The 14,029-nt window shown below is 28.8% G+C and overlaps 2 protein-coding genes across 8 annotated transcripts; one reads left to right on the forward strand and one right to left on the reverse strand.

Annotated features, from left to right (window-relative positions):
* The first annotated feature begins 1,368 nt into the window (after positions 1–1,368).
* LOC127068265 (ras-related protein Rab-9A) lies at positions 1,369–6,408 on the forward strand. Of its 7 annotated transcripts, none has more exons than XR_007782887.1 (4): positions 1,371–2,953; positions 3,037–3,297; positions 3,369–3,703; positions 3,795–5,307. XR_007782887.1 is itself a non-coding variant. In XM_051004208.1 (3 exons), exons 1-3 carry the CDS (start codon positions 2,519–2,521, stop codon positions 6,027–6,029), a joined length of 786 nt encoding a protein of 261 aa, XP_050860165.1. In that variant the 5' UTR covers positions 1,369–2,518; the 3' UTR covers positions 6,030–6,408. The 7 variants fall into 7 exon arrangements, 3 of the variants coding, with proteins under 3 accessions (XP_050860165.1, XP_050860166.1, XP_050860168.1); XR_007782886.1 differs by lacking the exon at positions 3,795–5,307 and adding an exon at positions 5,936–6,035 and having other exon boundaries at positions 1,375–2,953; positions 3,037–3,293; positions 3,369–3,572; XR_007782884.1 differs by having other exon boundaries at positions 1,375–2,953; positions 3,037–3,293.
* LOC127068272 (uncharacterized) lies at positions 5,955–13,516 on the reverse strand. Its single transcript, XM_051004224.1, has 5 exons — positions 13,119–13,516; positions 7,117–7,340; positions 6,805–7,037; positions 6,661–6,713; positions 5,955–6,102 (listed from the first exon to the last, which is right to left on the reverse strand). Exons 2-4 carry the CDS (start codon positions 7,312–7,314, stop codon positions 6,674–6,676), a joined length of 471 nt encoding a protein of 156 aa, XP_050860181.1. The 5' UTR covers positions 7,315–7,340; positions 13,119–13,516; the 3' UTR covers positions 5,955–6,102; positions 6,661–6,673.
* Positions 13,517–14,029: the final 513 nt, after the last annotated feature.

Raw genomic sequence — 14,029 nt, forward strand, 5'->3', positions numbered from 1 at the left:
TCAGTGCGTCATTGAAGAAGATTTCAACCAACTTCGATGTTAACCTACCTCATTTTCAACCAACTACGTATCATCCATCCTGAATTTCGACCTAAATCCTGGAGGAATGTTTTGGAGCCATCGTAAAACTTCTTAAGTGGTAAGTGAATTTTTAAGTCCCTCCGATTACTCAATCATATCGAAAATAAAAAATCGACACGAATAATTAGTTGTAATTAATTAGTAAAAAAAAACGTTGAGTAACCACGAGTTGTAATTTATAATATATTATTAATGTAATTTAATATAGGATTAATATATCGTTATAAATGTGTAAAGCACGAGTTCAAGACTGTATGATTTCGTCAGCTTTTTTTTTTCTTTGTTTTTCTTTTTTTTTTTTTTTTTTATTGTATCGATATGAAGAAATATCTATAATCAATTAATTTAATCTTTCAGCAATTACATTTAAATTTTAATTAAAATTCGTGTTCAAAAAAGACAGGCAATGGAAATAATGTTTTCTGCTTAAGTTTAGTTCATATTTCCTCCATACGTGTCGCTCAAGTCACACACGCAAAAAGTGAACTGCCTTAAGGCTTCTTGTAAATTTAATTAATCAGTTTTAAATCTTTGATCTCAATTCGAACTCAAGTCATTAATAAAAGAAAAATAATGTACTGATTACAAATTCAGCAATATTGTAAACAATTTGTACGAAAGTTAAAAATCATGATTATTTATAGAAATTAAAAAAAAATATATCTCATCGATTAAATTAGAAAGAATTTATCGCATATTTACGATCGACACGTTATTAATTAAAAAGAAATTAATATAATATCGATTTATTGACAACTTCAATTAAATACTTTATTCAAAATATATTAATAACATCTTCGACTAAGTTTTCATTTACGTTTGTCCAATAATTCATCTTTCTAAACAGGATCTAACGAAATAATAAATATTTCAAAACTTGTTAGAAAAATTTATACGATCGTAATTAAAATTCCATTAATTTTTGTATAATTCAGACAGAAAATTTTAGGACGCTTAAAATTTGAAAGGAATTTCATGATTATATATTTAAAAAAAAAAAAGAAAAGACAACATATTGATCTTGCATAAACTTTTGTAGCAGAAAAAATAAATATATCTATTTTAAGAAAGTAAAGATGAAATCAATTTTTCTTTATGGATATCTATATAAACAGTCGTAATATAAAGTCGTAGGGCATGCGCATTAGCGACAAACGCACATGTACACAAATGCGATATTCAGGCGGCCTGCTCAAGGTATTGTTTGTTATGGAAAATTCATTTGGCTGGAAACGTTCGCAATAGTGGGACTTCTTACACTCGCAGTAAATATTTATTTTCACATTATTACAATATTAATTATAATCACGCGTGTGTATATTTATAAAAGAGAAGATCGTTTAATATAACGCTCGTAAAAACATTTAGCGATCAATTTATTGAAAATGTAATTTATCGTTACGCATTTCTATACAAAACTTATATAATATTTTCTATTTTCTTGTGTAATAGCACGCTAATACGACTTCTTTTTCGTTTTACATTACGTTTAGAAAATCACGATATAGACAAAAGGAATGAGTCATAACCTTCATATTTTATTTTTAATTTCATCAAAAGCATCTTAGATCTGTTAAAATTGGAAACTCGAAATAACGAGGATTGTATTACTTTTAGTTTCGTAAGATTTGATCTTTCTTTCTATAGTTCTATAGTTACCGGTAAAAACAGTATTTATAATTTCTGGCAGCCATATTTGATTTAGTCATAGAATCCAACATGGGCGTTCCTTTTTGTCGTCTGCAAAGTGTCAAATGCTTTGTGTTTTTTAAAGATGGACGGGATTAGTGATACGTTATAATTACAAATGATTAGTACAAAAATCTCAAAGAAAGATCTGGATTAATGAACATTGCTTAATATTTTTCTGTGATTACGTTATTTTTATCGACGAAAAACGTACATTTCTTATGTACAATAGTCATCCGTAACACGATACATATACAAGGAGATTCGAGTTGGTATATATCAAAGATTTCTGTGATTCAATAATTAATTATTATGAAATAAATTATCGTAAATGTATTGTAAGAAATATATCTATTAAAGGAAGATATTTGAAAAGAAGATAGTGTGTGTAAAAAAGCATCGAGAGAAGGTTATGCTTGTCGTCAAGTGAAAATTATATTTGTGTGCGTGTGCGTGCTACCGTGCTATTTATTCGTTTTTAAATGATTGACGAACGGACACCGAATTACAAATAATATTATGTGGTCGAAATAAGATAATTACTACTTTAAACCATCGTACCTGGATATTCGAATTAGCTGATTTTCTTTATATTAAAAAAAAATATTCAAGAAATAATTTCATTTTACTGAATATTATATGACATTTCAAAAAGATTTACTGTTTTATAAGAAAAGAACAAAGAGGCAAAAACATTCGAAAATTTGTATTATTGTGTCTTATAAGTTGATTCAAAGTTATATATAAGATGTCTGGAAACAATACAATGACAACAGACACGTTCAGAAGTGGGAACATACATAATCGTAATTCACAAAGATCTACACTTTTAAAAGTAGTGATTTTGGGTGACGGCGGAGTGGGAAAATCTTGTCTTATGAACAGATTTGTATCGAATCATTTTGATGAACATAATTTTTACACTATTGGAGTAGAATTTTTAAACAAAGATATAGAAATCAATGGTGAATCCTATACTTTACAAATATGGGACACAGCAGGGCAAGAACGATTTAAAACATTAAGAACTCCATTTTATAGAGGTTCAGATATTTGTCTTTTAACTTATGCCGTTGATGATAGAACAAGTTTTAAAAATTTGGCTCTCTGGAGATCAGAATTTCTTTATTATGCGGATGTTGAAGAAGCATCTACCTTTCCATTTATAGTTGTGGGAAATAAGGTATGTACTATAAAATATAAAAGGGAAGAACCGTTTTGAATTTAAGAAGCGTAATTTCTTCAACCATAAATATACTTCTATAGGTGGATGTTTTGGAATCTGAAAAACAAGTAACAACAGAAGAAGCCAGAGCATGGTGTGCAGAAAATGGAGATCCACCATTAGTCGAAACATCTGCAAAGGATGCAACAAATGTAGAAGCAGCGTTTGCAGCTGCTGTTGCTGCATGGGCACGACTGGAGGCTAGATTAGAACATCCGTTAGTAGAAGATACCGTCGACCTTTCTAAACAGCTCTCTCCACAACGTTCCAGTTGCTGTATGCCTGTCTCTGGTGCTGAGTAGGTGACAGATTTGAATTTTCATTATTTTTTTTTGTTTTTCACTGAAATAATGCATGAAACATTTTCCCCAAGATCTACATTTGTGACCAGCTAACTGAAATGGGTGGTATGAAGATAGACATGATAAGAAATATTTATGATACGAATCAACATTTTTGGAAGGAACACTTAGAGTTTGTTTGCATTTGGAAGGAACATAATGCGTCTCAAATTGAACTAATCCCTAAAATGGTGTTTACTGTATTTAGGATGTATAAGGACATTGTACCAAAAGATGTAAGAGATTTTTATTTTCCTTGATTTCACCAACTGACAGTCCAATTTCTTTTGTGAATTCTTCTCCACGAAACACGATCATTTTGTAACTTTATTCGATTAAAATGAGACTTTTATTAATTTTTGATTAGGTAATTATACTTTATTTTATTATTTTTGTGTTTTTACTTAGATTCTATGTTTAAAACACGCTTCTCACACGTTTCGTGCTTTTTCTTCTAGGTCTAACAAAATAATTTGAAGAGAATCTTGCCAGCCTTCAATACTCGGTTAATTACAAGCCCAAAGTTTCTATAAAGACATTTGAAATAATTTCGAATACATCCATCAAAATATTTCAATATAATGTTTCTTGTGTGTTATATGAAATTTGTTAGATATTCTCAAGAAAGATATTTATGTTATTAAACTTTTGCACAAATCTTACTTAACAGGACTGTTAGTTAATTTGCTATTCTTCTAATATGTGCTTTGTATATCTATCTTCGAATACTTTACATAAATTGTAAAAATTCACGTGTAAGATATGTACCGCTGGAAAAAAGAAAGAAAAAAAAAGACGATATATAATATTTCAGAATGTGCTTTACACAACTCGTGAGCTATTGACAGTATTTTAAGTGTTATACACATCATTGGCTTGTGATAAATATAGTAATAATAATTATAAATTGTTTTATTATGTAAGACAAACATATATAAATTGTAATTTAGCTTCGTAACGTAAATTTGCCTTATCATTGCAGTATAAAATGAGGAACAGTATAATAACTATATTTCTATTTATGATATATTCCTTTAGATTATCAATATATATGCATATGTACATATATATACGTCCATATATATATATATACATATATACATATACATTTATATATATGTATACATATTAATTTGGCATTTGTATGAGATGAAGTGCAGAGTATTTTACGCTAACTGTTTAACAATTTTCCTACAAAAATAATAATAATAATAATAATAATAATAATAATAATAAAACAAAGCTTTTTGGATGAGTGTGTACATATGTGATACATTCTTAAAGCAATAGAACTCTACTTCAAAGCTTTAGAAATGTGTTATGTGCTGCAAAGAGAAGTATATAAATTTATTGTATAACAGATTGTTCTTAAGCGACCAAACTTAAATCAATTCTGTACACAATGTGCATGCTGGTGCTTTTTGTATAGCTCTATGTGAAACGTATAAATTTATAATAAAATATGAAGTATTAATTTTGGTCATCGTCGAAATCCACATAATTACAAACAGATATTATTTTTAATTTATAGAAAAAAAATGTATTTACAACTTTATGTTTATTACTTACCATCATTCGCAGAATTAATTACGATTTAAAAGGTTTTAAAATAGAATTTTCGATAAACATTTATTTAATTAATATTTATTTAATTGAAAAAATATATGAAGTAGATGTCTTTTATTGTAATATCTTTTACGAAATTTTCTCCGTATGCTTTACAAATCATCTTAATTATTTAATTAATTAATTTAAAGTAATACCTCAATTCACAAAACTGCATTATAAGTTATTTTATACATGTATCTTCAATACAATACTTTATGTCCTTTTTCAAATATTAATGTAACAAATAGTCTTTACAAGTCTCTCTTTAGCAAATATAATAATTAAAGTAATAATAAAATGAGGAAATGTGATTGGAAGAAGATATGCATCTTACACGATACACGCATTTCTTATTTAAATGTTTTTAATATTTACAATAATATAAATATATATATAATATTATATTGTATATTATTATATAATTATATATTATATATATATATAATATTATATATATATATGTATGTGTATTTATGTATCTTACATAGAAATATTAAGATTCTAGCTCCTTGTTTTCTTTTTGCAAAATTATCATAATTAGTCACATTGCAATATATTTCTAATTCTATTTTAAAAAATAAGTCCCACTCGGTTTCAACATAACTGCGAATGTGCGTAGTTGTATTCAATAGGATACAATTAAGTAAGATAATTGTACAATCGTAATACATTTATGATTCTATATGTATATGTATATATATATATATACACACACAATATTTATAGCTATATATATTTTTTAGTTGAAAATCAACAATTTACTTTCAGTACTCATAAAGGACTCTTACATAGAATCACAAATGTATTAAGTTGTTTCCATATACATCTCATACACTTCTATCTGATGTTGTATTTGACTTTGGATATTTTCTTTTTTGCAAAAAGAATCACCATACAACATAATAATATATACAATGGAGCAATAGAAAGACTGGATTATGCCACTATATCAATTACTAATGACAATGTTCTGTAACATCCACGATTACAGATTTCTTCCATCCGAAAAGGAAGTAACCAAGGGTAGCACCAAAAACTACTGCGAAACAGAGCCAGGTGTTGAATGTCATGAAGATCAGCATTAAAAAGTAAGAAAGGATGACTTGTATGATATGCAGGAACGTTTGGAAACAATGCATCCATGACAGCATTGTGGGCCTGCACACATATACGATTAAAATAATATTTATATATACATATATATAAACATACAATTTATAAACGAATTATATACATTAATAAATATGCAAAACCCATTGAAGCTTGCAAGGAAAGTAAACAGAAATCATTTGCAATGCAAAGCTAGAAAATTCCATGAAAAAGTAATATAGTTTTGTCTCGTAATTTTGTAAATATTAAACATTCAATTGCCTTATAGAAAATAAATAATGAAGTAAAAAAGAATCTACATTGCAGAATAGACATGCTTGATACATTACAGGAACGACAATGAGAAAAAAAATTTACAAAAGAAAATAATATTTAATTGCGATTGTAAAGATTTTTTTAACAATTAACAACATTTATCAAGACATTAACCGTGCAAAATTGTTAAAGAAGAAGACGAAAACATCGAAAAGAGAAGCACTACTAGAGAAAAAAAGAGAGATCATTGTAATGAGATGTATTGGCTAATATTAAAATACTAAGGACATCACATGGAACTGTAATTCAGTAAATTAAAATTTAGTAGGCCGTCAAAATATATTTACTTACGGCCGTTTATGGATTACCTCACCAACCATACTAGAAAGGGCAAAATGGACAAGCTAATTAAATAAATATCGTTTGTTGTATAATTATACTTAATGTACAACTAGTCTATATACATACTATTAATACGTAGAAAATGGAACTCACTGGACAACTCTATTATCTTCAGCGACAACATTCTTCTCTTGAGGCATCGTAACGCTTCTGTATTGTAAGGAACTATATGTCTTCCAGAAAAGATATTCCCGGTAATACTTTAAACCCTCGTAAAGGGTAGCCATAATTATTATACCAATCATGGAACCGATGAGACTACCGATCGACGTTATTTTCCAAGATTCAAATAGTACAGTCTCGCAGTAGCCGCCATGAAAAGCCATCTAGATATAAAATCGAGTCTTTGTGATAAAGCAACAGAAATGATTCTCCTCATTAGTGATTAATGATATAAATACGTACCGACATACCATGCATTCCCATATTACTGCAACCACCCGTAGCAGCTGCTGAGCTGTGCATATGACCGCTAGCCATGTGATCCATACCAGCATGATTCATATTTGCATGGTCCATATTTGCATGATCCATACCAGCGTGGCTCATACTCCCATGATCCATATTTTCATGAGACATATGAGCTGCATGAGAGAAATTCATTTTTAACTTTATTACTCTCGAATAATCTATGAAAAGAAAAAAGGAAAAACAATAACAATATCAATCTGCAACTGAGATATATATTCTATAGAATTATCTTATTATTTTTTATTTCACTAAAATTATTCCTCAATCGTTGATTCCATCAATGATACGAGTAACGGTTTGTTAAGCGATAAAAACCGTTTCTCGTTTTAATAGCTACCCTGAGATAAGAAACATAAAAAAGGAAAGAAAGATCCGTTTCTCCGAAGTTGCTAGCTTGACCATGGACGTTGTGTATTCGTAAAGAGAGAGAGAAAGAAACGATTCATGACTCGTGTGTTCGTGCAAGCAGAACGAAGTGTTACGATAAAAAACGAAGTCGGTAGAGACTTTCTAAAGGAGATCTCCTGATGATAGGACTGACGTCTTTTTTTTACACGGACATCGAGTGAACATTCCATTCTAATGTTAAAGTAAGAGAGAGACATAGAGAAAGAGAGAGAGAAAGAGAAATAGAGATAGAGATAAATACAGAGAAAGAGAAAGAGAACGTTACCTCAAGTATCACTCGAAGTCTGGTTGTAATATCGAAGAAGAAACTACGTTTATTTCACGCTAAATCTACGAAATATATACGCATATACCGATTTTAATATAATACGAAATAGTGATCAAGTTATTCTTTTTCTCTCATTCCTTATTTTTTTTTCTTTTTTACTCTTTATTTTCTTTTTTTATATATTGTTACTTCTTTTATCAGCAAAAATATGGTTTCTTCGTAATATAACCTCCTCAGGGAAAAGAAAGAAAGAGAGAGAGAAAAGAGAGAAAGAGAGAGAGAGAGAAAGAGATAGAGATAGAGATAGAGATAGAGACAATTAAACGCGTTTCTTAAACGAAATATGATATGTTTTGAGTAACTTCAAGTAAGTTTGTTAAATTATATCTTCGAAGGAAGGAGGTAATACGATCAAAAGGAAATATATATAGATCAAGGTGTCAAATAAGGATTACGATTCATTTCTCATTTCACAATTAAATTTCATAAATATGTCTTAATCGAATCCGATTGATACATAACCAAAAAAATGAGATTTCGAACTTCCAAAATATTGTGTTCTTTCTCTCTTTTCTTTTTCTTCTGTTTTATCCATTTTCTGTTTTAACGCGTTGATTATTAATAAGCGAAACTGTTTTGTTAAGAATTTTCTGCAGAAATTTGTTGTTATCTAAAAAGATATAATATAGCAAACAAACGTACACATACACACGTACAGACAAGCATGTATGCATGCATTAAATATACATAGAAAAATAGTAATTATAATTCATAAGAAACGTAATTTTTCGAGACCTAATTACACATTCAGCTTTGATTAACAATCTAACGAAAAGTTGATATCATGTGCTCATTTTTTACGAATTATCAATAATATACAAATGTTGAACTATTTTTTCGAAACATAAAAACATTATTACAAAACATAATACGTGAACGTGAAATTATATATATGTACATATAGAAATATCTTTTTTTCTTTTTCAATTTCTTTATCATTTATTTAACACTTATTCTCAAACTAAAACAAACTTTTTTCCTTTCTTTTTTAATTCTTAATTTAAAAAATATAGATATTTATGGCCAATTAAAAATAATGACAATTCAATTTTGTCGATCTAACCTTAAAGAAATCTTGTTATATATTTCATTGACGGAAAAAAAAAAGAAAGAGAAAAAATCGATTAGTTTAATCGATACAAGTCTCTATTGTTATCTCGAAGTAAACTAAACAGCGAAAAGGAAAAAGAAGAAAAATGAAAAAAAGAAAAAGAAAAAGAAAAAGAAAAAGAGTAGAATTTTTTATATCAATGTCCAGAAAGGTAACGCCTACTTTCATTTTATCTTTCTCTCTCTCATTCTTATTCTTACTCTCGTTCTCACTCTAGTCTTATCCACTGATTAAACATCGAACATATTGTTTCATATATATACACGATACAGTTACAAGCAGATTGTCAGCGACCTTTGTGAAGTATAAACGTTCGATAAATTGTTTATTGAAAAAAAAAAGGAATAGTAGAAAGAAACAGAGAGTCGAACGTTTTATTTTTAACGCTATTAAGATAAATACGTTATGATAGTTATATACGATAACTCATTGCAACAGGTCGGATTAATTTCGTTCAAATTTTCCCGCTTAAATCTCATTCGTCGTAAACGAATTAAACCAATCATCTTACTGATACGCATAAATCGTAACAATGTTTTTTCGGGAATTATAAATATAGAATTTTTTAGATTAAGAATAATGAACAAAAGAAAAAAAAAAGAAATAAAAAGAAAAAGAAAATGAGTATAGAAGTTCCATTGTATCGTATACGTTTTCTCGGTGAAGTTATTGAAACTGCGTTGCATTAAAAAGGAGAATTGCAGAAAGTACGGTGATAATTACGGCACATACCTCGTTATATACAAACACACACACAAACATATATATATATACGTGCCTTGTTATATAATATATATATATATATATATTTCTCGAGATAACCACAAAGATAATTTATAAATGCATTATTATATAGATTCATTATTAATTATTATACTATTAATTATAATATATAATTAGAATAATTCACACATATATTAATATTTATATTTAAGACTTTAATTATATATTTATATATATATATATTTGTTATTATATATATATAAATCTTTTTTATACGAATTATTAAATTATTATTTTAAATATTAGATTTTAATATAATTGATAATAAAGCATTAATAAATTATTTCAACAACAAGGTGTTTGTGTGTTTGTGTATGATTACGATTATTAAATATATATTTTGAATAATAAATCCATGTTTTTTTGTAGTCAATAATATTTTTGTTCCGGAAACCGCAGACAATCGAAATCATTGATAAAGAGGTATCGTTTGGTGGTTAACAAAAAAAAAAAAAGAAAAAAGAAAGAAACAAAAAACAGGAAAAAGTGGTCTCATTACAATATTCTTCGTTTAGTACGTCAAAAAAATACTCGTTTTAAATCGGTTATTTTTCAATGACAGATAAAAAAAGAGAGAATATAAATAAAATCTAGAAAGTAAAAAGTTAAAACTAAAGAGTTTAGTACGTCAAAAAAATAATCGTTTTAAATCGATTATCTTTCAACGACAGAAAAAAAAAGAGATAATATATATCTATACTTAATGTAAATAAAATCGTTAGCATAATTATGTGTAAAACAATTAATATTTACTCATTTAGATTCATATATTCCAGTTGAAAGAAAATAATGGTCTGAAGTTAAGTTTGTAACTAATCCTTGAGAATGTTTACAGAATGTTTATAAAATATCACATTTTATTTTTCGAAAAATAAAACTAATAACGCGGATAAATATTATTTTTATATTTCCATTTTTGAAATCATGCAATAATACTAATAGATTACGATAATTTAATGTCTATACTTTTAGCACCATTTGTACTATAATCGATCAGATAATGATCGATTGATGAATAATTTTATATATATATATACACACACATATACATATATATACATATACACATATACATATACATACATTTATTATAAATAACGTTTAATATTTTTAATGTTTTCATTATTTCGTAAAAAAAAAATAAAAAAATAAAATAAAAAATAGGAACATAACCTTAAAAAGAGGATAAAAGCTAATTGTTAATATGACTGGTTAAGGAACAAGGAAGGAGGAAAAAGACTTCATAAAGGGCCTTCGAACGAGCAAGACCACAATTTGTCACGCCACAGGAATCTCTAATATTGAAATTCCAATATTCCCTAGTAGGTATGAGTGAAAACGACATAGATAGGGATAGAAATAAAGAGAGAGAGAGAGAGAGAGAGAGCGAGAAAGAGGGAGAGAGTTCATAATAAGGTTTCACAGTAAAATGGGAGAAAGGGATATATCGCGAATTATCGATCGTTTTTATTACCAATCGAGATTCATTGGTGAGTTTAAAAGGCAGCCATCATTAGCGATGGTTTTACGTAACTGTCGTGGCAACAGAACGAGAATAAATAGTTGAAGGAAACAAAAAAGGTCTATATGTATCGATCTAACGAAGATATGGGTGAATTTATTCGTTCGATACGACGGATAATTATAATTAAATAAGTAAGTAAATAAGTAAGCAGTTTTAAGAGATAACGAAGCGTGAATTTTTAGCGTTCTACTTACGTATATATATAAAAAGAGAAAAAGAAAGAAAAGAAAAGAAGAGTATGCATGAATAGAGTGAGTATCGATCAACGAGAGTTTGCGAATACATTCAACTATGGTATATAATATATATTGGTACATGATATATACATACGTATATACATACGTCCAAACACACACATATATACATGCACGTATGTCATGAACTGTCTCTGTGCACTTAGGAAATACGAATTACTCGTCGTAGGGTAGGGACAATATTGGCGTCAATTGGATCAACTATAGCAAATCGTTATAAATTAACAGGAGTATATATATATATATATAGTATATCAAGGGTTCCAAAAAAAAAAAAGAAACAAAGAAAAATAATCCTTTTCGATCGATAAAAGTTCGATCTATGTCATCGTTTACACTCACGTGTATTTTATATATAACGATTAAAAAGAATAAGGATTGAAAAAAGAGCAAGTGAACGAGTAAGCAAAATAGAGAGAGAGAATTAAGATCTAGTTTTCAATATGGGTTCCGTTCAACAATGTAGAAAGTGACCGCATTTAGTTAAATATATTACGATTTCAAAGACAGCTGTAGTAGGAGTAAGTGAAAATAAAAATTGTTATGTGAAAGGAACGAATAAGGGTGGGTAAGTAGGCGTAGAGAGGGATGGAGAGGACAGGGGAAGAGGAGAAGGGTAAAGGAACAAGTAACGAACCTGATTGTGTGAGAAATTTTACGATACATTCACCTCCTATCGGTGCAAAGTGTTTCTTTTTTCTTTATCTCTCTCTCTCTCTCTCTCTCTCTCTCTCTCTCTCTCTCTCTCTCTCTCTCTCTCTCTCTCTCTCGTGTTAATATCGGACATGTTACCGATAGACTGCAGTGAATGCTGTTTACTATCGTATTAGAAAAATTATTGTATTTGATTGAATCGAAATTATTTATTCGTCTCCTTTTTATTAGTTTCGTTAATAAAAAGAAAAAAAGAAAGTGAAATGAAACATTTCACGTTTTATTCTCTTTTAAGATCGATTAGTAAAAGATATGATGCAAAGATTAGAAATATATAAGATAAAGAACGAATTAGTCCGACTTTCTTTTCGACGTTCCCAAAGATATATATATATATATGTATGTATGTATGTATGTATGTATGTATGTATGCATGTATGTATGTATATAATATGATGTACAAGATACACACGCGCGAAGATGAATTTCAAAAATATTTGACACACGCGATTCCGTATACATTCGTTTTGATGAAAAGAGAAATTCTGAAGATTTTACCGATTCACAGTATTTAGACGAATTCGACGAAAAGAAAAATATCCGTTGTGGAGAGTATATTACGTGACACTCGTTAAAAGAACTCGAAGCGTCTTGTTACGAAATAAATTCAGCTTTACCGACGACTATAAGAGATAGGTAAAGACAGACAGACAGATAGAAAGAGAGTGAATGTGAAAGAGAAAGAGAGAAAGAGAAGGAAAGAAAGAATTTCTCTCTCTCTCTTTCTCTCTACCTACATATACATATATATATATTTTTTTTCAGTATAAAACGTAAGAAAAAAGGAAAGATTTGTTAATTCTCGGTACTCACCGTATTTTTTTGTTCGTTCGTTTTTTTTCTTTCTTTTTTGTTTGTTTTCCCGTTTAAAAAAATCTCGAGAAAAAATTGTAGGTTATATCTCGTTCGTCTCTCTTAGGTAGCAACGAGTTTTCTAACAACGCGTAGAGTTGCAGTTCCTTCGTGTTCGACTGTTCGACTTCGTGTCCAAGTCGGATCTGCGAATTTGTGGTTAAGAGCGAGTTAACGCTCTAGCACGGACACTCGCAGATCCCCTAACAAACTGTACGCCACACTATTGCTCGCCGCCATCGTTCTGAACTGAAGGAAAAACGAGTTAAAAAGAGATAGAAAGAGATAGACCGAGAAAGAGAGAGAGAAAGAAACAGGGAGAGGAACAGAGACAGAAACAATCTTTAAGTGTACGCGCAGGACGACTGTAATCGCCAGTGTAAGTACGTGACATTACATTAACGTGATGTTTAGTTTCGACGAGAGATGGCGATAGTTTCGACATAATTTTTTAGCGGAATCTTTTTCATCGACTAATTCAATTGGAATCTTTATAAATAATATATACGTACAGATGATGAAATTAATTTCTTTAATAGAAAATATTACGGTTGTTGTCGTTTTTCTATTTTTTTCTACACAATTATTTAGTCTTCTAGTGTGTTGTAGGTGTAGGTATTGATATTTTGCATCGATTGATTCTCTTTCTCTCTCTCTCTCTTTCTTTCTCTTTCTACAGATCTTTTTCTCTCACACAGATTTAATTTTTATTAATGTGCAACAGCGTGTCGTTAAGATTAGAAATATTGTTTTCCTTTTACTATTTTATACATTTCAGCGTATAAACGTAAGATTCATTTCTTTTTGAACTAAGTAAAATATGTTTAGAATGGTAGAGTACATTGCAAGAGATAAATTTGTTTAAAATGATC

The sequence above is a fragment of the Vespula vulgaris genome, chromosome 12 (genome assembly GCF_905475345.1).
Source record: "Vespula vulgaris chromosome 12, iyVesVulg1.1, whole genome shotgun sequence".
NCBI lineage: Eukaryota > Metazoa > Arthropoda > Insecta > Hymenoptera > Vespidae > Vespula > Vespula vulgaris.